We start from the raw sequence: 23,599 nt of genomic DNA, 5'->3' as shown, positions 1-23,599 counted from the left end.
ACAACAATAGATTGCGCCAATCGTCGCTGCCACATCCTGTGGCATGCCCGGCACCTGCTGCTGCTGCTGCCTCAGCTTTTGCTGCATGCCACAGACAGCACAAAAGCCATTTATTTAGAATGGCAAGCGCAAAACGGAAGCACCAACAAAATAGACAACACGTCAAAGGGGGTTGCAACTACGCACGTTGCCGCGTTGCTGGTTGTTGGTTGCTGGTTGCTGGTTGCCACAACAACTGTTGGCCATAACAAGCATAGAACTTTTAGCTGAAAATTTATTGTTGAAATTCAGAATTTATTGAAGATTATACTAGCAAACAAACCGTATCCACAATGCAATTGAAATATTTGCGCACATTGCTCGAGGGTCAGGTGAGATTTAAAGTCGCTTAAGCAAATAGATCGTCGCGATTCATTGGGAATTTCAATGCAGGAGCAAATTCAGCGAATTGCAGGACTTGCCTGGTCCCCTAATCAGCAGAAATTGGCCATTGCCACCGCAGATCGTCACATTCTGCTCTATGATGATGCCGGGGAACGCAGGGATAAGTTTAGCACGAAGCCAGCGAATGCAGCGAATGGCAAAAACTCTTATGTCATCAGAGGATTAGCTTTTAGTCCGGATTCAACCAAGCTGGCTGTGGGGCAGAGCGACAGCATTGTCTATGTGTACAAGCTTGGCGAGTCGTGGAACGACAAGAAGGTCATTTGCAACAAGTTTCCTCAAGCGGGAGCAGTTACTGCTCTAATCTGGCTCACCTCAGGCGCCATCATCGCAGGTAAGCCGAAGTGGAGCTTCTCAAATTGCAAGTAATTTCCTACTTCTGTCTCTGCCAGGTCTTGAGGATGGCAAGATTCGTGCCCTGCACTGCAAGAGCAACAAGTCCCAGAGTCTTTATGGCGGCGACAGCATTTGCATCTCTCTAGCCTCGAATACCAAAGGAACTGGCTTCCTTAGTGGACACAACGATGGCACCATTATTCGCTATTACCTCACGGAGGAGGCCAGCGAACCCTTGGGTCGTATTGTTCAGCATCCTGTGCCGCCCTTTGCTCTCGCTTGGCCTCAGGGTGGATTTTGCGCAGGAGGTTGCGATCAGCGCATCATCTTTTACGACAGCGTGGTGAGTAGGGAGTTTTGAGGAAGACTTAAATACTTTGTAGAGAAACGTCCGATGGAGTTCCCCAGACGAATCTCTATGTTGTCAGGTCTAATGAATTGTCCTATTCTTTTCCTCTCGCTGCCACTAACTCTACGCTTGCTCAGGGTCGCCAGCAGCGCACCTTCGATTTTTCCCGCACGGAAGGAGAACGGGAGTTCACTGTGGCCGCCTGCAGTCCCAACGGTCAGGCTGTGGCCTTCGGCAGCTATGATCGCATAAGGATATTCGCCTGGAGTCCGCGTCAAAGTGCATGGAGCGAAAGTGCTAGCAAGGAGATCAGCTGTCTATATACTTTAAGTGCGTTGATCTGGCGAAGGGATGGAGCACGCCTGGCTCTAGGATCTGTGAGTGGAGCGGTGTTACTCTTTGAGTCTGTGCTGAAGCGAACCATCTGGCAGGACAAGTTCGAGTTGATCTTTGTGGCACCAAGTCAGCTGCTGGTGCGTTCGTTGGCAGAGCCAACGCAGCAATTAACCATCGAATCGCAGCTGGGACTAGAGATTGATGATGTCCGCATAATGGGCAAGGATAACTACTTAGTAGGACGTACTGAGGAGTCGCTTATACTCTGCGATCTTACGCGGAATCTAGCCAGCGAAGTGCCGTGGACAGCATCAGGACGACATGAGCGTTTCTACTTCGAAAACCCGCATGTCTGTCTGGTCTTCAATGTGGGAGAATTGAGTCTCGTGGAGTATGGCGACAATCGAATACTCGGCTCGGTGCGCACTGAGTTTGTTAATCCTCACGTCATCTCCGTGCGTTTAAATGAGCGTGGCAATGCGCGTGAGAACAAGAAGCTCGCTTTTCTGCTGGATGCCAAGACCATTTGTGTTGTGGATCTAGTCAGTCAACAGGTCAGCGGACAAATTAATCACGAGACTAAGATCGATTGGCTGGAGCTCAGTGAGACGGCACACAAACTGCTTTTTCGGGACAAGAAGTTGCGACTAATTCTCGTGGACAACTATAATGGCAAGAAGCAGACGCTGCTTAGCAACATCTCCTTTGTTCAATGGGTTCCACAGAGCGATGTCGTCGTGGCCCAAAGCAACACCAATCTCGCTATCTGGTATAACATCGATCTACCCGAGCATGTTACGCTTCAAACCATGAGGGGAGAAGCTATCGAGGTGCTGCGAGAGAACGTTAGTATTGATGGGTTTTTCTCTTTAGGTGCATACTAACTGATTTTATCTTGTGTAGGGACACACTGTGGTGCGCTCCCAGGACGGACCTAGCGAGCATAGCTATCAGCTGGACGAGGGTCTCGTTGAATTCGGTACTGCAGTCAATGACAACGACTTTGGTCGTGCTGTGCACTTCTTAGAGTCGCTGGGCGACAAGCCAGCAGCCAAAGCCATGTGGCACAATCTGGCAATCATTTCTCTAGAGGAAGGCAATCTGCGTGTTGCCCAACGTTGCTATGCTGCTCTGGCAAACGTGTCGAAGGCTTACTACCTGGCAGAGATGATTGAGCAAGCGGATAATTTTGAGCAAGCCACTGGCAGCCCGGGCATTCACTGTCCCGAGGTGCGTGCCAAGTTGGCGCTGCTCAGTTCCGATCTCAGAGCAGCTGAAAGGATCTATCTCGAGCAAGGTGACATCGAGGCGGCACTGGCAATGTATCAGCAGCTGCGAATGTGGGATGAAGCTGTCGCCCTGGCCGAGAGAAGAGGATATGCTCGTCTCCCAGAGCTACGACAGCAACACATGGACTTTCTGCTCGAGACTGACCAACAGGAGAAGGCAGGTCAAGTGCTGGAGGATGAGGGGGAATTACAGCAGGCAATGGCGCTTTTCCTTAAAGCCAATAAGCCCGCTCGAGCGGCACGTCTGGCTCTAAAGACACCGCATCTGCTACAGGATGAGCAACTGATGCTACAGGTAACCGAGGGACTAGTGCACTGTGAGCTTTACGAGCTCGCTGGTGACATTGCTCATCGTCTGTCCCGCCCGGAAGCAGCTCTCGCGCTCTATCGCAAGGGAGGAGCTTACGCCAGAGCCTTAGAACTGGCACGTGTGGTGTCGCCTCAGGAAGTGACTGCTTTGGAGGAGCAGTGGGGCGACTGGTTGGTGAGTCGCAAGCAGCTAGATGCCTCCATCAATCACTATATTGAGGCGGGTGCTACGCAAAAAGCGCTCGAGGCAGCTGTGGGTGCCAAGCAGTGGCGCAAGGCGGTGCAAATAGCCAAAGTTCTGGACGAACCTGAGCTCATTCAACGCTACGCTTTAGATCTGTCCAAACACTTGGCATTTGCAGGGGATCTGGATGGCGCCGAGGATTTGTTGGTGCGTGCTAATCTGTACAAAGATGCCATCGAGCTGCTCAATCGCCATGGCAAATGGGAGCGTGCCCACGTGCTTGGCGAAAAGTACCTGAAGGCGGAGCAACTGCGAGAGCTCTTCGTGCAGCTCGGCAGCAGCCTCGAGGAGCAGGGCAAATACCGTGATGCCGAAAAAGTGCTGATTGCTGTCAACGAACCCGATCTAGCCATAGCCATGTATAAACGCAGGGAACTCTACGACTCCATGATACGTCTGGTGGAGCGTTACCACAAGGATCTGCTGGACAGCACCCATCTCCACCTGGCACGTCAGCTGGAGTCGCGTGGCAAGTTCAAGAATGCGGAACTACACTTTATCGCATCCGGGGACTGGAAGTCCGCCGTGCACATGTATTGTTCGTCATCTCGCTGGGAGGATGGCTATCGTGTGGCCAAACAGAAAGGCACCGAGGGCGCTAGCCAGCAGGTGGCTTATATGTGGGCCAAATCCATGCCACTCGAGAGCGCTGTACGACTGCTCAGCAAGCTGGGACTGCTAGACACTGCTGTGGGCTTTGCCTGCGATTCGGGACAATTTGAATTCGCCATGGAACTTTGTCGGTTTGCTGGTAAACCCACAGATGAGGTTCATCTGAAGATTGCCATGTCTCTGGAAGATGAGGGCAAGTTCGAAGAAGCCGAGGCAGAGTTCCTGAAAGCTCACAAGCCCAAGGAGGCCATACTCATGTATCAGCATGCGGGTGATTGGGCGGCAGCTCTCAATGTAGCCGAGCAGCATTTGCCAGATGCTATAAATGAGGTGTTGATTGGTCAGGCATCCGCTGCTCTGGAGACGCGCAACTATCAGGACTACGAGATGCTCCTGTTGCGCGCCCAGCGTCCCGATCTCATCATTGATTACTACAAGCAGGAATCCCTGTATGAGGATGCACTTCGTATTGCCGAAGAGCATTATCCCTCGGCCATGAATGATCTGCGTCGCTTGCACGCCCAGCAGCAACGTGGTCAGCAGCAGGGAGAGGACACCACCTCTGATTCCCGCGCATATTTGCAACGTGCTGCGGAGTTTGCCAAGCGCGAACAGTTCCGCAAAGCGGCCGAGTGTCTCATGCAGATTGATGCCTCCAATGCCGAGGATGCCGGCACTTTGGAACGTGCTCTACTTCGTGCCGCCGAGATAGTCAATCAGTTCCTCGAAGGCAAGGACGCACAGGACTTGGCTCAAACCCTGGGACCACGCCTGTTGGCCATCAAACAGATTGGGCCAGCAGCGCAGCTCTATCTGGCCGCTGATATGCCCAAGCAGGCGGTGGATGTATTTATTCGCGCGGAACAATGGTCGAAGGCACGTCGCCTGGCCAAGGAGATTGATGCCGAGCTGCTGGCCTACGTAGAGCAACAACAGAAATCCCGATTAAAGCACGAAGGCAATGTGGAGCAACTGGCGGACATTGACATTATTAGCGCTTTGGATCTGCTAGCTGAGCAGGGACAATGGCAGCGATGCCTCGACAAGGCAAAGCAGCTGAATCCCTCAGTGCTGCAGAAGTACGTGGCTGCCTATGCTGCGCAGCTGATACGCGAGAGCGACTGCATCAACGCCCTTGGACTTTATCTCAGCTATGGGGCACCGCCCATCGAGGAGCACTTTAATCTTTACTCGCGCATCGCCTTGGACTGTCTGTCGCTGCGCGAGGAACAATCGGAGGGCGGCAGCTTGTGGCAGCGATTGCGCGACTTTCTGTACCGTATGATTATCGGAGTACGCGGCTCGGAGCATGCTCAGTCTGCCTTTGCCGGCAAGGCGGAGCAGTATCTGACCATTGCCCACTATTACGCCACCCGAGCTGCCTGTCGCCCTGTTCCCTCCCTTCAACCGGTGGCAGTGCGTCTTTCCCTGGCGTTACTGCGGCACACGGATATTCTACCCGTGGACAAGGGTTTCTACGAAGCGGGCATGGAGCTGCGTCAAGCTGGACGGGAAGCCGAGGCATTTGTCATGCTCAATCACTACCTAGATGTGTGCGAGGCCATTGAGGAGGGTTCGGGTAATCTGGTGGATCACTCGGATCTGGCGGCCACCGATTTCCCCAGCTCTGTACCACTCCCCGAGGATATACACCTGAAGAACGAGCCTAATTTGCATGAGGAGGTGCGTGAATGGGTTTTGGCTGTCAGCATGGATCAGCAGGTCGATCAGTTGCTGCCCAACGATGATCGTGGTCTCTACGAATCAAGTCTGGGTGCAAATGATATGCCCTGTCTCCTCAGTGGTTATCCTGTGCGTGGACGCCAGCCTGTGACCTTTCAGTCGTCCAACAGTCAGGTGAATCGCGATGTCTGGAGTAAGTTTGCGGTGGCCGTGAAAATGGCACCTGGCAGCGGTGTCACCGACATCATTGCCTTTGTTGAGAAGTGGCAAGGCTCCGCCAACTATGTGATGCACTAGAGAGAAATGAACAATACCCCATAAAATCCTTTAAGATCTATCTGAAATCTGAATAAGTAAAGATATTAAAGAGGATCTGAAATGAGGCAAATGAGGCGCAATGTCGACATGCGATCAAAGAATAAATCTATGCAATTGCTTTCTACAAAAAAGATTAAGACGAAAGAATCTGAGGAAACCCTGAATGAATCTTAATGGAAAATTCCCTTGAGAAATATCTATTAAAAATGATTCTCTAAATCCGCATAAAAACTCTATATTATACCCCAGCGGAAATATAAATAACAAATCAACGCAAATAAGTAATTATATGCTCTATTTAACCATCAATAAATGTTAATTACAATTGTCAGCGATTGTGACCATCATTAATCTTCGCCAGATTTACTTTGTTGAAAGTGCTGCTTCGAGCGATCCCTTTATAATTTGAATGGTGTAAGAAACTAGGACGTGCGACTCAACTCCATCTCTCTTATTGATCGTCTTGCTGTGCTAGGGTAGCTGGGGTACATCAACTGCCTGCTCGTCTATTGTTCATTTAACTTTTGTCCTGGACTCAGTGAAGCGTATTGAAGAGATCTCCGGCCGAGGGCAATGGAGCCAAGCCTCCAGTGACATCGGGCAGCTGAGTAAGATCTGGCAGATTAGAAAGATGATCGCGTATCTCCTTTTGCAAACCCAGCATCTTGGCCAGCTTCTTCTTGTGTTCCTGCAGAAGAAGAAGACAGGCAGTTAGACAACAATAGCAGTGGAAGCCAAGCGAAAATGCAAGAATTTTGAGGGAGGCAAAATAATAGGGAATTTAATTCGCAATTCAAACATTAAAACACATGGAGGACGTACATCCAAACGCTGCTCCGCTTGGGCTAGCAGCTCCTTCTGCTCCGCCTGAAAGTCACGCAACATGGCCGCCAGCTTGGTGCGCTCCTCCATTTCGGCAGCGAGACGTGCATTATAATCATTGAGCAGATCAACAGCTTCATTCACCTGCAACCCATAAAAAGTACAACATTAAAGATATATTTTAAATATTGCAAAATATAAACAATTGAAACTCACCTGCCTGGCCAGCACTTTGGCCTTGTCCTTATCCTCTAGTTTGGTAATGCAGCTGATCTCCGATATCTCTGGCGGCAGCTTGGCAATGCGTTCGCGAACCAAAGCATCACTAGACGCCGAATTCTCAATGTTGGTTAGCGCCTTGATGAGTTCCTCGGGCTCTGGGGGCTCGCCCAGCGGCAAATATGGTGGCGTATGGCCATTCTCCTCCTCTGGGGCAGCAGCTGGCTCTGCAGCAGCAGCCGCTGCAGCAGATGTGGTATGATGCGGCGTTCGCATTCTCTTTGACTTTGATGGCCGCTCCTCATGCTTGCGTTTTTCTCGCTTATCCGACTTTTCTGTTTTGCTGTGCTTCGAATCACTATGCTGTGCTTTACTGCTACCATTACCAGTGGTATTCCCATTGCTATTGCCAGCACCTCCAGAGCCAGATGTTGGTGCTCCTGAGGCCGCCTCATGATGCAAGCGGGATCGATAATCGGCAATTGTTTTGGCATCGTAGACACCGCGCTCTTGCCATATGTTGAGTATGCGGCCTAGGCTGCCCATCAGTTTGTCCGATTTACAGGTGTCGCCGATGTGGGCAAAGACCTTGGGCAGCACATTGCTGAACTCCTTGCCATATTCAGGGCCTTTCTTTTTGCTGTTCTGGATGACATCGTTGGCCAGGTACATGAACGTCAGTTTTTTAGTCTCCGGCACTGTGATGTATGGGTATTTAATTACTATACCATAATTGTTACGCATTTAGGAAGTTAGTTACCATTTTGTAGCTCCCGTTGCCAGGTTTGAACTATGACAGTGTGATGCTTACGATGATGAATGAGCCATAAGGATAATGTTTGTATGCTCTGTTGGCTGGTGTTCAATTCGGATAGTTTCTTGATCAGCGCGGATTCCGTGAAAGCTGACATTGCAGCGACTCTCACTTACTGGCTCACTCGGCCAGTTTCTATTTATACAACGTCTCGTACACGAAAAAAAGGACAGGAAAAAATAAAACACACGGCCGAAAAACAAAAATAATTCTTCTTCTTCCTGTTAGTGATTGACTAACAGCGCTATAGATACTTAGCATTCGCTTTTAATGTTAATTAACAGCGCACAATTATCATAGTTTATTTGAGTACCCCCACATCTTTTGTAATTGAAAGGCTTTGCTAAATCTATGTTATATCCCAAAATAATTTTATTATAACTTTTATAAATAAATGTTTTACATAAAGCACGTACTATTCTTTAAAATTCATGTTTGTCAGTGCAATCAGCTGTTTATCGGCGCCAAATACTGTTAATAGCAGATGTATAACAGCGACACAACATAAAATGTTTCCCAATAAAATGTGGTGGTGTGTCGATAATTTGTTAAGCGCAATACCCATCCATAACATCAAATGACTTGCCAATCACAGTGAAATATGGTTCTTATAAGTGCTGCCAACTTAGGTGATTTAGTAATAAAGCTTTTTATTTAGTTTATAGGCGCGTATATTTAAATAAATATTTAAAAAATTTGCTACATAAAGTATATCGAAATTCCTTGATAAGTTGGTATCCCATCGCTCATTCAGTGCAATGGAATGCAATCCATCAGCTGCAGAGGCGAGCACGCGTCAAAGCCAAAGCCACTCACACCGATAAGCAGGTGTGTTTATGATGTGTCAATTTCGATTCTCTCTCCCTCAGTTAGTTGGTCGCAGAACTTCAAGCGTATTGGTCGTGTGTCGATATCAAGGCGGAATCGTGGGCATTGTGATATTGAGCGCAGAACCGTAAGCGTGCGCCTCGCGTTTAGCTCAGCGAGCAGAGCAACAAATAGCCGTAACTGCCGTTAACTGGCTTATCAGCCTTTTTTTTTGTCAAAGAGTAATTTGTGATACCTGTCCGTTTTTTTTTTGTATTGGTTGTAGCAGCGCGACGAGCTTAAGTGGTGTTAATTTTTATTATTAATTATTATCGTATTTATTGGCAAACGAAAAAAAGTGAAGTGCGAATTACCAGCACTTCAAGTACTCCGTTTGTTGTTGTCAGTTGCAATAAATTTCTCAGCAATTTCTCCAGCCATTGTCCAGTTGAATGTGCAATTGCAGAACCAGATAATAAAAATCTGTGTGAGTGTATGCAGTGCGCGAGTGTGAGTGTGTGTTTGTGTCTGTGTGAAGAGTGTGTGATTTACAAACCATTAGTCGCTATCAACAACACATTAGACAAATTGCTAAATTAGCTGCGGCTGTCGCGCAACTCTCGCAATTTGCGATACACTTCAAGAAGTCGAAGCAGCAGCGGAGCAGCAGAAGTTGAAGGTGAAGGAGCATAAGCCAAATATTTGTAGTGTAGTAGCAAATAGTACTCTCCCTCTCTAGCCAAGCCTTTGCTTTAGCCCTCTCACTCGCACTCCCCTTTAGCCACCACCACCCTCACGCTCGCATCGCTTTGGCGCTCTGATAAGCTCGGTGACTGGTGTCAATCGGCTGGTTGATTGACTCAACATTTGTGTATTGTTTTTATATGGTTATAAGAGTTTGATCTGATAATCAACATTCACTGAATTCCGTTACTAGCAAGAGAGAGTGTGAAAAGGGAGAGAGGGCTGCAGCGCAATTGCCACCAAAAATGTTGGAGACTTGAACTACGCCGAGGCGCAACGATAAATCACAAGACGATAACGATAAAAAGAAAATGAATACGCAATTCGATTCTGGTATCGAGGGCAATCGTACACATCCCTTTCGATCAAATATCGATCGAATTCCCACTACACACAATGAAAAGAACTGGGAATGGACTTATCTGGTGGTAAGTGCTTTTTGTTTGCAATTCAATTTAATACTCGCATTAAAGTAGCGGAAATAGGGTATATTGGATATTGTGCCATATCTGATTGTAGGTAAAGAGTTGAATGAGCTCTCTTCGATCATATAAAGTATACACAAATATTCTTTATCAGCAAAACTATGAATCTGAATGTGCCGTATCAATTTTAATCGTTATATCTAAATATACACTTTAAATTTGTTAGGAAAGTTCCTGCAAGCAATATCATGCTTATTTCCGATTTTAGAATTCATGCCACAATTAGTCACATTATCAACTTAATTGCGACAAAATAACGGTTTCTGTACATTTAATTGTTTAATGCTATTCAGTTCATTTAATGGAACGCAATCCGAAATTAAATGTTTGAAGTACAAAATAAATTTTCTCTGAAAATATAATTTGTGTGTAGAATTAATACTTTAGAAATCTCGAACAAATTTTTAAATTTAAAAAATATAGCGAAATTGTGAATACAGATATATTAAAATAATTAGAACTTTGAGAATATTTATAATCAGATTATAAAGTTCAAGGGAACAGGGTATCTTTTAGTCTTTACTAACGAGATAATAATTGTTTTTGTTTTGTCGCAATTTATGTACTCTTAATTTTATATTGTCCACTTGACCATAGCGCAAATGCCGCAACCTCGAGCTAGAGGAGTCATATGACTTGTACATGCGCCGCCTGCGCATTGGCTACTTGTCGATCTTCATCTTCATCGAGCTGCTGGTGGCGAGCGTTCATACACTGCTGTTGCTGACCTCTTCGGATTTGACCTATTCCTACATTGACATGGTGGCCTACATGGTAACGGGTTTATTGCTATGGCTAATACTCTCGATCAACTTCAAGAGCGAACTCATCAGCAAACACGGTTGGATTGTTTACGCCTCCTCCTGGCTGGCCGTGTCCGTTATGGTGTTGATGGGTAAGTTAGCTATGGCATTTATTTTAAACTCATTATAATGAATTAATACTTTTTCAGACATTGGTCTCAACATTTATCACGCGACTTCCACCAACGATATACTTAATCCCATCTATGATGCTTACACCTTGTATGCCATCTACATGTTCATGCCCATTCCTTACATCCTGCAGCCCTTGATCCTAGGCATCGCAGTGACCATCTGCTATATCATAAACTACAGTTTTGTCATCGCGTCCAAGGAGCGAAGTCAAGACAACAGCTATTATGAGACAAATCAGCAAAATCAAATGCACAGCATTGTCAAGTGAGCAGCCTAAGAGATTTCTTATTCAATCGTATTTCGGATATGTTTATTGTATAGATTCTATATTGCAGCGAAGCCCTATACCTAATCAGCGTCAATTGCCTGGGAATTTTCTTTCGCCTGATGCGTGACATTGCGCTGCGCACTACGTTTCTGGATCGTCGACAGTACGTGGAGGAGAATCTATTGCTGCGCTATGCACGAGATCAGGAGAGAAGTCTACTCCTCAGTATACTGCCCGCCCAAATAGCTGATCGACTGCAGGAGGATGTGCGCAATCGCATCGAACGCTCCAAGCAGCAGCATCAGCAACGCACGCGATTCGATCAGCGTTCGATCAACAGCAGTCAGTCGATAAAGCGCTGGCGACAACCGGATCATGGGTGAGTATAATGTTATCTTATCAAGTATATAAAATTGTAAATCACACTCTCTTCCATGCAGCACACTGTTTATTGAACCACATAAGGATGTGACTGTGCTTTATGCGGATGTGGTGAATTACACGCATCTAACCACAACGCTGGATGTAAAGAAACTCGTCGAGGCGCTGCACGATCTCTTTGTGCGCTTCGACATTGCCAGCGAGGAACACAATGTGATGCGCATCAAGTTCTTGGGCGATTGCTACTACTGTGTGGCTGGCTTAGCCAGTCCGAACGAGGATCACGCTATGTGCTGTGTGGATCTGGGACTGCGAATGATCAAGGACATACGCGATGTGCGTGAAAAGCGACATCTCAACATCGATATGCGCATTGGCGTCCATTCGGGTGATGTTTTGTCCGGCGTCATTGGTGCGGCAAAGTGGCAATTTGATATCTGGTCTAAGGATGTGGATATCGCCAATCGACTGGAGGCCACAGGTGCCACAGGACGAGTTCATGTTAGTCAGCATACGCTGAGCAAACTGGATGGTGAATACTTCTTTGAGGATGGCACCGAGAAGGCCCGTGAAGATCCCGTGCTGCAGAAGCACAACATACGCACCTTTCTGATCAAATCGTTACGAGTGAGTATTCCACATGTGTCCATCGACTCGACTGGCATCGATTAAATCCCACATTGACGAAAGTTTATAGGACCCCAAGCACGATCCACGTCGCGTGAAGCGTGAGCTGCTCGCCAAGAAGCTGAGCGAGGCCAGCAAGTCCAATTTCATGTACAATTCAACGCTGCAGCAATACAATCAAGTACGTAACCAGGCCAAGCTGGAAATGTGCCGCGAGCTGGATAAAATGCCCATCGGTCGTATACAGTAAATCGAAAAGAAAATATAATATTATCGAAGGATTACTAATCAAATCTGTTGTGTTATAGAATGACGAAATTGTGTCGACGCTCGACGAATCCCACGCAGGATGAGATCGAGGAGGAGACTTTTCGGCGCAACATTAGCTCGTTCTGTTTGCTCTTTCAAATACGCAACTGGGAGTATCAATACATCAAGGAACCCGATATGATGTTCAAGTACAGCATTGCACTCTCCTGGATTGTCTACATGAGTCTGCTGACCGTTCAACTGCTGAGCAAGGAGTAAGAATGGGTTACGATTATTAGAAGATGCTAAGCTTTATAAAGCATGGAAGTTAGTGTCAATCAAAATCGAATTTAACAAATGGTAGATTATAGCTTAGTATGAATAGTTGAGGCAATGTATGATCTTATCTTATGTAGTTTATCTGTCCGTTCATATGGAGTCATATAACAAATAGACCATAAGAATTCGAGGTGCAAAAGTTAGATAGAAAACTTCTAACAGTTGCAGGTGCATCAATTCTGATAAAGAATTAAATCATTCCACCTTTAGCTCTATTAAATCTAGCAGAATATCTAAAACTTAAATTTTGAATTAGGTAGGATTGATATACATATATTATATGTATTTCAAAACTATTCAAAAAACAATTTCATAGAGCTAAAGTCAGTTGAATCTTCCCGGCTGCATATTTAGTCTTTCCCTGTTTTCTAATAGTAGCAAGAATAACAAACACACTCGCCTTTAGCTTTATTAACTTTCTTTTCTTTTGCAGTGCCAAATATCACTACTGGATTATCGACGGCATTACCATCAGTCTGCTGACCACGCTGCTCATCATCTCGTGGTACAAGAAACTATGGATCATGTACGTCTCGGATAACGAACAGTCAAGACCACGTACCAAGCCAAGCCGCTTTCTCTACCGATTGTCCGACTGCATGCAGCGCAATATTGTGCTTCGCATTTGTGTCTATTTCCTGATCATCACCTCCTACATTGCTGTGGCTGCCATGCAAGTGGTGAGTATACAGATTGCTGTTTACCTCATTCGAAAATTGTTTAACCAACTGTCTTTTTACCTAGATGGATTGCACACCAGAAGATGCAGTGCAATGCTTTCATCCCTGGGTAAGTGAGATTGCACTTTAAAAGCATTCAAAAGTAATTCATATTCCTTTTTCAGGTGCTCACCAATTGCATGACGCTGATCATCGGCACCACATTTCTCTTCACGCGCATTCCGTTCGTTGTGAAGACAACTGTCGCTGTGATTATCACACTGACTTATGCGATCCTTGTGATGGTCGAGTTTCATTATATCTTTAAGGACAGTCCATCCACAAATGCCAATTTGAATGCGGAGTATTCACACATTCTGCTAATACTAATTACGTTAGGCATTTTTCACTTAATGGAGCGACAAACTGAATTCATTGCCAAGGTGGATTACAAGTAAGTCCTGTCCTTAATCCTTTGTTCCGATCCAACTAATGAGAACAGCATTTTTATAGTTGGAAGCGACAGCTGTTGCAAAAGCAGGATGATGCACTGATTACCAACGATACCATCAAGGTGCTGCTGGTTAACATTCTGCCCTCTCACGTGGGTAAGTCCTTAAAGAAACTATATTAAAGAGTCACTTCTAATCATGCCTCACTTCCAGCGGAATTCTATCTATCAACGCAGCTGCAAAACGAACTTTACTACGAGGAGTACGACAATGTGGCTGTGATGTTTGCCTCCATCAAGAACTTTGATACGGACAAAATAGGTTTACGTGTGCTCAACGAGATCATCTGTGACTTTGACGATGTGGTTAGGAATATATTACCTCAAACATGCTTTCACATAGACTCACACTCTTCCCTTCCCTTTCCAGCTCAACAAATACTCGAGTAGTCTACGCGTGGAGAAGATCAAGGTGGCCAATTGGACATACATGGCTGCCTGTGGTCTGGATGTCACTCGCTCCGAGAAGGTGAATGCTCCACAGATCAAATTTCGCAACTTGTCGCTGATGCCCAACGGACGACGCAGTGAATATCGTCCCAATGGCTCGGAGCAAGTGCAGCGCGTGCCCTTTGGCAATGGCAGCACAATTGCCTTAGATTTGGAGCGTGGTCAGTACGAGGGCAATATCATAAGCAATACGCCGCGCATGAGTAGAGAAGACATCACCGGGGACAATGACGAAGCCATCAAAGTGATGGCCAACTTTGCACTGGATCTAATGCGTGCCATGCGCCGATTCAATGCGGAAAACATGCAGTCGGAGTACGAGGGCAGCACGGATTACGGCATGTTGCGCATTGGCATCTCCCATGGCCGAGCTATGGCTGGAGTTGTGGGCATCTCGAAGCCTCATTACGACATCTGGGGGAATCCTGTCAACATGGCATCGCGCATGGACTCCACAGGGATTCCTGGCAAGATTCAGGTCACTGAGAACACTGCCTTAAAGTTGCGTAACTATAATATTCAGTGCAACTACCGCGGCATGACCTTCGTCAAGGGGCGTGGCAACATTCCCACCTACATCCTGGGGACGGACGACAATTACGAAGGATTTCTGCCGCATCAGGCTTCCACAACGTCAGAACCCACTTAGTTAATCCTATATTTAATGCGTCCTCTTGTACATTATGTATGTTTGTAATCTGTAAATAAATGTAAATCAATCAAAAGGGAATGTGTTTTGGAAGTTATCTTGTCAGCATGTCCCTTTAATTCATCTGGAATTAATCACTTTTTCCATTTAGAAATATCTTTTAATAATGTTCTTGAAACGACTTAAATCCTTTTTACTGCGTGTTCATAGAAAACAAGATAGGAACTATTTATATGGGAAAGGACATCCTGTTAATCCTTAAAATGACCGAATTATATACTATTTTCTAACAGCATGTATTCTATAAGAAAAGTCCTTAAACAAAAATCAGCCATAACTCGGCCGTATACTTGCGCATTTTGCCAGGACATGTCTCGTTTGGTTAGTTAAAACCAACTCTATGGATTGGCATCAAAAAGTTATGGGGTTATCTAAGGATCGTACACTTCAAAAATATCGGTCGAAAGTCGTCTGAAATGTGTTCAAAAACACTAAATCCTTGATAACTCAGAAACCAACAGAACCCCGCCCATGTCCTTTACCAGGAAGATAGACCTGGTAAATAGCCGCCAAATAAAACTAGTCCCAAGAGCATCCTTCAAAGGACTTTCGAAATATGGGTATTTTTCGTAAAGCGAAAATATGTTTTTTTTTCTCAGCTCCTGTAAGAATTTTCGTCCTTGTTACTGTGGATTTGTATGTAGCTAAGAAAAAACTACCTTTGTATCAAAGGCCATCCTTCTAGTCCTTCAAATGGCGAAGTTACAGCTGATTTTTTGATTTTTGACTTAATTATACCCGCTACCCATAGGGTAGAAGGGTATTATAACTTTGTGCCGGCAGGAAATGTATGTAACAGGTAGAAGGAGGCATCTCCGACCCTATAAAGTATATATATTCTTGATCAGCGTCAACAGCCGAGACGATATAGCCATGTCCGTCTGTCCGTCTGTCCGTCTGTGTGTCTGTCCGTCTGTCCGTATGAACACCTAGATCTCAGAGACTATAAGAGATAGAGCTTTAATTTTTTTTCGACAGCATTTGTTATGTTTGCACGCAGATCAAGTTTGTTTCAAATTTTTGCCACGCCCACTTCCGCCCCCGGAAATCAAAAAAATCGAATAACAAGCGTAATTTTGAAGCTAGAGATACGAATTTTGGTATATACTATAATTACTATAGTAGTTATGATTAGTTGCGATCAGATAAAAATTGTGGATGTTATTAAAGAAATACTTTTGTATGGGCAAAAACGCCTACTTACTAGGGTCTGAGTTGCTTTGGCTGACAATCTGGTACATTGTGCCGTCTATGGTATATTTTGAATGGTGTGCTGCAGAGAGCTGCAACGATCACAATTTTTTCAATCATACCCGATCATTGACTCGGATTTTTTTGTGATGCAAAACTTTGCTTCAACGAACATGAATTGATCGTAAGCAAGCCTGTTCAAAGCGAACATTCAGTTCCGATCACTCGTGCCTGGTTTGAATTGATTTACTTTGATCGAACGCTTTGTGTGAGCAGCAAAGAATGATTGAGAATGCTGCTTACATTCAGATCGATCACGCTCATACCGTTTGGTCATACCGGGTGGTTCGATTCAACCCGATCTACTTATTTCATCATAAGCCGAAACTCGCGCGCACACGCTAAATACATATATGAATTTTGTGTTTCCTAATATTTTAAGCAATACTTATTTATTAATTTTAAGCATGCATTGAATTTTGATTTTAAGCGTCAAAAATTAAGAAATAAATGAAGTGATTTTTTAGTTAATTTTACGCATTGCAACTTTTTTCCGTTGCAACATATAAAATTTGTACATACAAACTACACACACAAACACATATAGTATTCGCAGGCAATTCTCGATCTGATTGCTTCACTCACAATCAAATCAAATGCAACTTGATCGATGTCTGAGCTTTCGTTTGCATCGTCAGACTCGATCGTCTTTGTCGGTACAATCATTTCCGATCATCAAACCGGTATGCAACAATCAGTTTGAATCAGTAAGCAGAGCAATCAAATCAGTTGCACGATCTGTTCGTTTTGTGCACGAAGCTCGATCGAACAATTTTGTTGCGATCAACTTTTTTGAGTTGTGACCGGTTTGAGCGAGGCTGATCGAACCGCATCGGATCATACTCATTGCAGGTCTCTGGTGTGCTGTATCGATATACCAAACATACAATTTGGTATATTTTTAGTATTTTTTTTTTTTAGTATTTTCGGTATATTTTGAAAATAATACCGCAATATTTTGCCCTTATTAAAAATGGGTAGCGGGTATCTCACAGTCGAGCACACTCGACTGTAACTTTCTTACTTGTTTTCTATGCCTCCTTGAAAAAATTTTCGAAAAATTTGTTGTGGAAATTTAAAAAATCTTTGAATGACAATCGATAATTACGTTTGCTGTGAGTCTAAAATATTGAATTCTTTTGAGAATTGCAAGAGCACTAAGAAAATAGAGCCACAAAATGAATTTAATTGTAGATGTTTGCGAGTATTGACAAAATATTTATGATTAGGACCACTATCTGTAACCCCAAGGATATTTCTGCCCTATTTACACTAAATTGTAACTACTATCAAGTAATTTGTATATAATCATTATATCGATCATAGCCTTCTGTTCGCTTTCGACAGCATTGGTTTTATTTATGTTTAATGAGTGTTTTGGTAGCGAATGCGTTCTGATTACAGAATTTTATTTACGGTAAATAGATACATATAGATATAGATATATATATAAATGGATATATATTACAAATATTCGTATAATACAGATGTCAGATCGAGTCACGTTACGGGTAAACAGGCAGGTAACTTGTCGTCACACAAACAAATCATTTGTTTATAACTTATTCACTATTATAATTAAAAAATGTAACTTTAATTTTAACATTTCTGTTGCTGAGCAGAACAAATAAACCACAAATAAATCTCTCTCGCTCACTCGCTCTCTTGGGGAATTTGTTATACATAACATATATATATATAAACGTTTTGTGCACAGTTTTGAGCTTAAGTAAATGGTAGATGGTTCGAGACCTACTCGGCGCCATTGCTGGCGAGCAGAGCCGTGTCCTCGGGGAGAGGTTTGCGCTTATAGGATGGCTCTGTAGCCAGGTAAACAACGAGAGCACCGAAGATCACATAGAGCACGCCAATAATGTTGGCCAGCACTCCAGCTGCGGGCAATGTGGAATAGTTGGCACCCCTAGAAGAGCATAAAAATAGTTTTAGTTGACTTTGAAGTTGCTTCAATAAGTTTGACAACTTACAGCGAGAAGATGGCCTTCTCAGTGAGTCCCATCACAGCGCTGGCAATGGCCAACACAAAGCCAAAGAGTCCGAAATAGATGTGAAGCGGCATCAGAGCAATCTTGTAGTTCTCCCGCATGCCCGGCACCAGGAAGGCCGTGAAACCAGCCACATACTGCAAACCAAAGATGATCACAGCCGACAGGCCCAACCATGAGTGCAGCGAGTACATATTGGGAATTGGGGGATCGGCCAGATTATGCGAATCGAATACCGTCTTCAGGGCAATCACCGTGAGTATGAAGGCAGCCATATGTATGCCAGCGTGGGTGAGCTTCAGTGTCTTCTTGCGCGTGGTGCGAAAACCGCGATACACCAAAATAGCTACAAGAAAGAGTTGCACCCATTAGTATATTAGTTGCACCTTTATCCGGTTAATGATACTACTCACAATTGCCATACAAGTAGATGAAGCCAATGGTCATAAATAATGGATGCCAATTAAACTCGAGCTTGGGATTCGATGAGCCACCTAAGCCTCCATAATGCTGACCAATCCAGGTGCCAACCAACACAATCATTGTCAGGCCACACAGCTGTGTCAGCACATAGAGCACCTTGAAGTTGATCAGTGCCGGATCCATAGTGGACTTGTTGTTGCCGCCTGCGAGAGCCAAAAATAAACAAAAATTGAAACGCGCTAAACAAACAACAACAGCAGAAAACCATTCCCAAAAACTGCTATCAAAAATAGCCAGCATAAGTTTTGATGAAAGAATGCAAAGTGGCTGTATAAATTATAAATTGCCCAAAAATATTCCCATTACTATAGAAGAGCGCATATCTATTTTTGGCACATTAAACATGAAATAACATAACAGATACATATTGTGCATAGCTACGGAAAAGTAATTTAAAGTAGTCAGTAGAGTCTATGGAATTTACAAAGATCTGCACTAAATTTCTTTATCTTTTTATAACTGAAAGACTATGAGACTATGAAATGCCTTTCACATTTCTTAACACATTTATATGTAGCGTATACGTAACATAAGTAAAAGCACTGCTTGCGCTTTTAAAGCAGTGCAAGCTGTTGGCAATTATTCAAGCAGATGCTGCCCAAAAATGCAGTCCCTTCAGCACACGAACTGCTTAGGGCATAGTGCAAGCAGTTGATCCTGTCATAAGTATTTTAAAGCAGTTCAGTATATTAAAATTTGCCTATTTATAAGAAATGGTTATATATAAATAATTAGCTTTAATTAATACTCGTTATTTGATCATGTATAGATCTGAAGATGCTACATCTCATTAAAACAGAATAAATTAATTGAAATAGGTGTCATTACAAAAAAAGCTGGAAAGACTTGTTAAGATCTCCAAGTGTTTTCCGCCGTTGATCCATTAATTAACTATAATGCAATCTTGATGGCCTGTGAGTCTGTGACCCGTCAATTGGGTTCCCCACATAGCTGTCATATGATATCATAGACACACGACACATGAACAACAGGCGTGGCATGTAATTCCAGTGATCTGTGTAATCGATAAACAAAAGTGTCGATAAACTACGCCGTCGGCAAGCTGAGATCTTTAAGCGAGAGCAGCGAGTGTTTATTTGTTTGTGTATCGGATTGCAAGTAATTGTAATAAATGCGAATTGCTGTGATTAGATTACACGCCTTAAGTCATAATAATGTGCACAGCATGTTAATTGTTTGCCTAACATTTTAAGGCGACCAATAGAACAGCAGGTGGTTGGCATCAGTATCTTCGATGGGACTGGAAGTGGGAGTGGGGCTGGAAATGGTGCTGTTCTGTTAGTTTGTTATCAGCAGAACGTGTAAACATTGTCTGGCAGCCTCTATACAATCTACTGTAGTGGCAGAATGATACCAAATCGCTTTAAATAGCATTTTTCGCTATGTATCTAAAGTTTTCGATATGGTAGTGGAATGAAGCGGAGCGGGATGAAAAGGGCAGATAAAAAATTGCAAATAAATTAAAAATCGGAATGCCTTTTTGATGAAATGTATGAAATGTGTTGTGCGCGTGTTAGAAGTTAAAGAAAAACTACAACATGCTAGATAAATTAAGTAGCAGGCAGAAATGCAAGTCAAACAAGAGCAAGCAGTTCACTAACCAGCTACTTGAATCGATAAAAGTCGATAGCATGATCAGCTAGTTTATAGTTTAAATTATCGACAGTTGTAAGCAGTTCACTTTTGGCAACCTTGACTTCGCTTTGTCAGCTACTTTAATTTAAGGTTCTTGTTTGCGAATGCTATGCAAATGTATGTTCTGCTATTGATAAAAGCCGATGCTTACGTTTACAACTTTAATTTTTGGCACTTTACAACAGATGAACTTGATAGATTGAACTAGTTTAATGGCTGAGTATCTGTTTCGCGATAGCGACAAGTGCAAGCAGTTCACCTTTGCTTAAGGACAACCTTAACTCTGCTTTATCGCTGCTTATCAACTGCTTGAGTTGAAGTTTTGTTTGTTTGCTCGCGAAAGATATGCAAATGTTTTAAAAGTGGAGCTAGTTTTGAATTTAGGGGCAGATAGTTTGCAACTTCACACGTGCCACATATTATACAATAATAAATTTTGGCTGCTTTATAAATTGTTTTTTTTTGTTGGCCAGAGAAATTAATAGTCGTGCACCTATTAATAATGTCTTAAGTGCACATTATAAATAATCGAGTGTTAGTTAAGCAGGCGTGCTGCACGTTGTTGTTGTTGTTGGTGTTGTGCAACAAAGCGTTGCAACAGATCGTGCGCAAAATTTGAAGGTAATGAATGGCGCAGAAAAAACAGCGAGAAAGAAATAAACAATCTACATAAAAAGTAAAACTTTTTCAAGATGCGACGACGCCGACGACGACTTTGGAAAAGCGTAAAAAGTTGAAGACAGCAAAAGTAAAATAAATACGACGAGCAAACACAAACGGCACAAAAATGCTGAAAAACTAAAGTGAAATTCAACTTGTTGCGATGTTGATGACTCTGCACAAGGAGACGAAGGAGAAGTGGGCGGGAGACGGGTGCAGACAAACAGACACACGAACGCACATTCGGTGGGTGAAGAAGAAGCATCAGCAAGTGAAGTATGAGCATTAGTAATGCAATTGCAACGGTTTCTCTCTATAACGCTCTCTGCAATCATCGCTCTTGATCTTCCACTCTGTCTCTCTTTCTTTTGCTTTCTTATTAGTCTATCCTGCCGACTGCGTTTTGTTTTAAGCTTTTACCACTAATTCGACGCCGCACTAAATTCGTTGAGTTGTTTAACGCCGCGGCCATAAAATTAATATGCATGTTATTGTTGTTGTTTTTATACCTTTACTTGCGGCCGCATCGGCAGCCGCAACTGTTGGCTGCACTTGTTCTGTTATTGTTGTTGTTACCGCCGCTGTCACTGCTTGCGGTTGTTGTTGTTTTTGCTGTTCAGCCTTGCCATTATTTTCGCCATTCGTTGCTGGTGCTGGCGCTGCCAATTCAACAACAGCAACAGGCTCGGCTTTGACTTCAATTGAGGTCGTTGTTGGCGCCGCTGTCGGCGTTGACGTTGCCGTCGTCTGCGCCGCCTGCTCAATATCCAAATCCTTTGACATGGTCACACTTTTAGTTACACTTGAAAATCAATACACGTACTCCCGCTGTCTAATTGCGTGTTGTCCCCTTTTAATTTGCATGCACAGGCAATAGCAGAGTCGCTAGTTAGACAAAATAAAACAATACACACACACACGTATGCAGACGCAATGAAATGCGAATACAACCAACCGAGCACCTCAAAGTGCAATGCGCAACTGAATTTAAAGTTGGCGCTTTGCTCGCTAGGCGGGGCGATTGGCAGCGCTGCCGACGATGACGTTGGCAGCGCAAAAGCTTTGACGCATATACAAAACTCGCATGGGAGTAGCAAAAGTTTTCATTACCACAGCTTTAACTGACATCAAATGTCGGCAAATTATAACATTTATCATAAGCTTAGGCACATAGGCAAAACTCTCATGAGAGTTGCAAGCTTTTAATAACGCATCTTAAAGTGTCGGCTAATTGTCTAACTAATAGAGTAATTTAAGAATGAACCTTAAAGAGCTCCCCGTGGACATTGCATAAAATGCTTAATAGAAGTTGACATGCAATCGCCTAAAGCAACTTTGTTGTTATTGTGACTGTTGTTGTTAATATGCACGACACTTAACCGCAGAATGTGAAGGGGGTTAGAGGGAGGCGCATTCCTTTGACTAAACCTCATTTGGGATGCTTACTGAGTTGCATTTCAATAGCTTATAAAATGTTCTATGCATAATAATTGCAAAACGCACTTGTCACTTACCCAGCGAGAAGAGCATTTTAAATTCACTTGTTTTTCCTCTTTTTTTGCTACTGTTATTTGTTTTGAATTTTAAGCGATTGCCTTAAAAGACTTTTACAAGATTTATCAATTTATTATTCACTTTGCCAGCTGTTTACTGTCTGGTCTTAACTTGTTGAGCAAATTGCGTTGTATGCAGGATTTGATTTTTGGCTGTATTACAACTCAATCCATTTTCCATATGGATGCAGTGAAAATTCTGCAAAGGCGACAGGCGGCAGCGCAGCTACGCCTCCGCAACTTCCCCTCAAAAGCTTTCGGACGAAGCTTTCTTTGACATGAAAGTTCAAAGCATTAACCAATACAAACGAAAGCTCGAACACAAATGCACACATTCACACAGATACACGGTGTGAACCACTTGTTGGATATTAATGCTTTGTTTATTTGTTTGAAAGTAACGAATTTGAAAACTTGGCTTACAATTACAGTTGCAACGTAATACTTACAGTTTTCTGTATATGTGTCAATCAGCAGCCACGTTGTATCCAATTCCTCCATCTAACGAGTAATCACGAGCAAAAAAAAAAAAGAACGCCGCGATCGAAGAGAACCACAACCGAATGAGTCAAGCAAAAAATCACAACAACTACAGATGCAGCAACCGCAGACCGATTCGGTACGTCAGCTTTTGGTCTGCATTACCGCGACGCGGCGTCAACAAAAGCCAAAAGCAAACAAATTAAGAAGAGATCTTCTTATCACTGCCCGTGCCAATGACCGGCAATCACTGTATGAGGAAGACTAGTTCAAGGTTGCACGTTTCCCTTAATCGGATTTGTAATCGATCTACCTGCCCTGCATGATAATTCCTGTTGTTATTGTTTACTCACTTGGAAAATGGCTGCAAGAGGAAGAGTGGATCAAATTACCACTAAGCGCGACGGCAAGTTGAGTTTTAAAACGCACTATTCTACGACAAAAAAAATGCCTTTAACTTGGTCACACTTGATTAGGAGTGGGCACAATTCTGTAAACAGGTGCAGAACTAGATAACAGCCACATCTTCAAGGAATCTAAAATGATTTTAATAAAAAAGCGTAACATAAGC

General features: G+C 43.7%; 4 protein-coding genes across 17 annotated transcripts; 2 read left to right on the top strand and 2 right to left on the bottom strand.

Annotated features, from left to right (window-relative positions):
* The first annotated feature begins 221 nt into the window (after positions 1–221).
* On the top strand, positions 222–6,251 carry LOC133841051 (intraflagellar transport protein 172 homolog). The gene is made up of 5 exons (XM_062273301.1): positions 222–371; positions 433–778; positions 837–1,123; positions 1,267–2,310; positions 2,369–6,251. Exons 1-5 carry the CDS (start codon positions 333–335, stop codon positions 5,897–5,899), a joined length of 5,247 nt encoding a protein of 1,748 aa, XP_062129285.1. The 5' UTR covers positions 222–332; the 3' UTR covers positions 5,900–6,251.
* On the bottom strand, positions 6,199–8,019 carry LOC133841053 (regulation of nuclear pre-mRNA domain-containing protein 1B). The gene is made up of 4 exons (XM_062273313.1): positions 7,722–8,019; positions 6,959–7,659; positions 6,743–6,886; positions 6,199–6,608 (listed from the first exon to the last, which is right to left on the bottom strand). The coding sequence occupies exons 1-4, from the start codon at positions 7,870–7,872 to the stop codon at positions 6,456–6,458; spliced, it is 1,149 nt and encodes a 382-aa protein (XP_062129297.1). The 5' UTR covers positions 7,873–8,019; the 3' UTR covers positions 6,199–6,455.
* A 616-nt stretch (positions 8,020–8,635) lies between these two features.
* Positions 8,636–14,958, top strand: LOC133841052 (adenylyl cyclase X E). Of its 12 annotated transcripts, none has more exons than XM_062273303.1 (14): positions 8,637–8,824; positions 9,520–9,754; positions 10,409–10,706; positions 10,764–11,013; positions 11,085–11,396; positions 11,458–12,025; positions 12,096–12,271; positions 12,334–12,549; positions 13,047–13,293; positions 13,358–13,402; positions 13,458–13,726; positions 13,786–13,880; positions 13,938–14,089; positions 14,154–14,958. In XM_062273303.1, exons 2-14 carry the CDS (start codon positions 9,638–9,640, stop codon positions 14,880–14,882), a joined length of 3,474 nt encoding a protein of 1,157 aa, XP_062129287.1. In that variant the 5' UTR covers positions 8,637–8,824; positions 9,520–9,637; the 3' UTR covers positions 14,883–14,958. The 12 variants fall into 12 exon arrangements, 10 of the variants coding, with proteins under 10 accessions (XP_062129295.1, XP_062129296.1, XP_062129287.1 ...); XM_062273304.1 differs by having other exon boundaries at positions 8,637–9,261; positions 9,322–9,754; XM_062273306.1 differs by having other exon boundaries at positions 8,656–8,736; positions 9,524–9,754.
* Positions 14,959–17,568: 2,610 nt separating this feature from the next.
* On the bottom strand, positions 17,569–23,275 carry LOC133846072 (plasma membrane ascorbate-dependent reductase CYBRD1). Of its 3 annotated transcripts, none has more exons than XM_062280811.1 (4): positions 22,998–23,275; positions 18,610–18,822; positions 18,179–18,542; positions 17,569–18,114 (listed from the first exon to the last, which is right to left on the bottom strand). In XM_062280811.1, exons 1-4 carry the CDS (start codon positions 23,047–23,049, stop codon positions 17,946–17,948), a joined length of 798 nt encoding a protein of 265 aa, XP_062136795.1. In that variant the 5' UTR covers positions 23,050–23,275; the 3' UTR covers positions 17,569–17,945. The 3 variants fall into 3 exon arrangements, with proteins under 3 accessions (XP_062136795.1, XP_062136796.1, XP_062136794.1); XM_062280812.1 differs by lacking the exon at positions 22,998–23,275 and adding an exon at positions 22,510–22,648; XM_062280810.1 differs by lacking the exon at positions 22,998–23,275 and adding an exon at positions 21,505–21,977.
* Between the last annotated feature and the right edge of the window lie 324 nt (positions 23,276–23,599).

This window comes from Drosophila sulfurigaster, chromosome 3, assembly GCF_023558435.1.
Source record: "Drosophila sulfurigaster albostrigata strain 15112-1811.04 chromosome 3, ASM2355843v2, whole genome shotgun sequence".
Taxonomy (NCBI): Eukaryota; Metazoa; Arthropoda; class Insecta; order Diptera; family Drosophilidae; genus Drosophila; species Drosophila sulfurigaster.
Note: the sequence above shows the minus strand (reverse complement) of the source record. Positions and strands in the feature narration are given on the sequence as shown.

What these genes read in the sequence shown, in the direction of transcription:
- LOC133841053 (XM_062273313.1), bottom strand. Translation starts at nt 7,872, where the DNA reads ATGTCAGCTTTCACGGAATCCGCGCTGATCAAGAAACTATCCGAATTG. An exon ending in GCAACGGGAGCTACAAAATG is followed by an intron (nt 7,660 to 7,721) that starts GTAACTAACTTC and finishes CATACATCACAG; the next exon opens with TGCCGGAGACTAAAAAACTG. An exon ending in CCAAAGTGCTGGCCAGGCAG is followed by an intron (nt 6,887 to 6,958) that starts GTGAGTTTCAAT and finishes TATGGGTTGCAG; the next exon opens with GTGAATGAAGCTGTTGATCT.
- LOC133841052 (XM_062273303.1), top strand. Translation starts at nt 9,638, where the DNA reads ATGAATACGCAATTCGATTCTGGTATCGAGGGCAATCGTACACATCCC. An exon ending in TGGCGACAACCGGATCATGG is followed by an intron (nt 11,397 to 11,457) that starts GTGAGTATAATG and finishes TCTTCCATGCAG; the next exon opens with CACACTGTTTATTGAACCAC. An exon ending in CTGTGGCTGCCATGCAAGTG is followed by an intron (nt 13,294 to 13,357) that starts GTGAGTATACAG and finishes CTTTTTACCTAG; the next exon opens with ATGGATTGCACACCAGAAGA.
- LOC133841051 (XM_062273301.1), top strand. Translation starts at nt 333, where the DNA reads ATGCAATTGAAATATTTGCGCACATTGCTCGAGGGTCAG. An exon ending in GCACATTGCTCGAGGGTCAG is followed by an intron (nt 372 to 432) that starts GTGAGATTTAAA and finishes ATTTCAATGCAG; the next exon opens with GAGCAAATTCAGCGAATTGC. An exon ending in TCGAGGTGCTGCGAGAGAAC is followed by an intron (nt 2,311 to 2,368) that starts GTTAGTATTGAT and finishes TATCTTGTGTAG; the next exon opens with GGACACACTGTGGTGCGCTC.
- LOC133846072 (XM_062280810.1), bottom strand. Translation starts at nt 21,778, where the DNA reads ATGTCAAAGGATTTGGATATTGAGCAGGCGGCGCAGACGACGGCAACG. An exon ending in CGATGCGGCCGCAAGTAAAG is followed by an intron (nt 18,823 to 21,504) that starts GTATAAAAACAA and finishes TGGCTCTCGCAG; the next exon opens with GCGGCAACAACAAGTCCACT. An exon ending in CATCTACTTGTATGGCAATT is followed by an intron (nt 18,543 to 18,609) that starts GTGAGTAGTATC and finishes TCTTTCTTGTAG; the next exon opens with CTATTTTGGTGTATCGCGGT.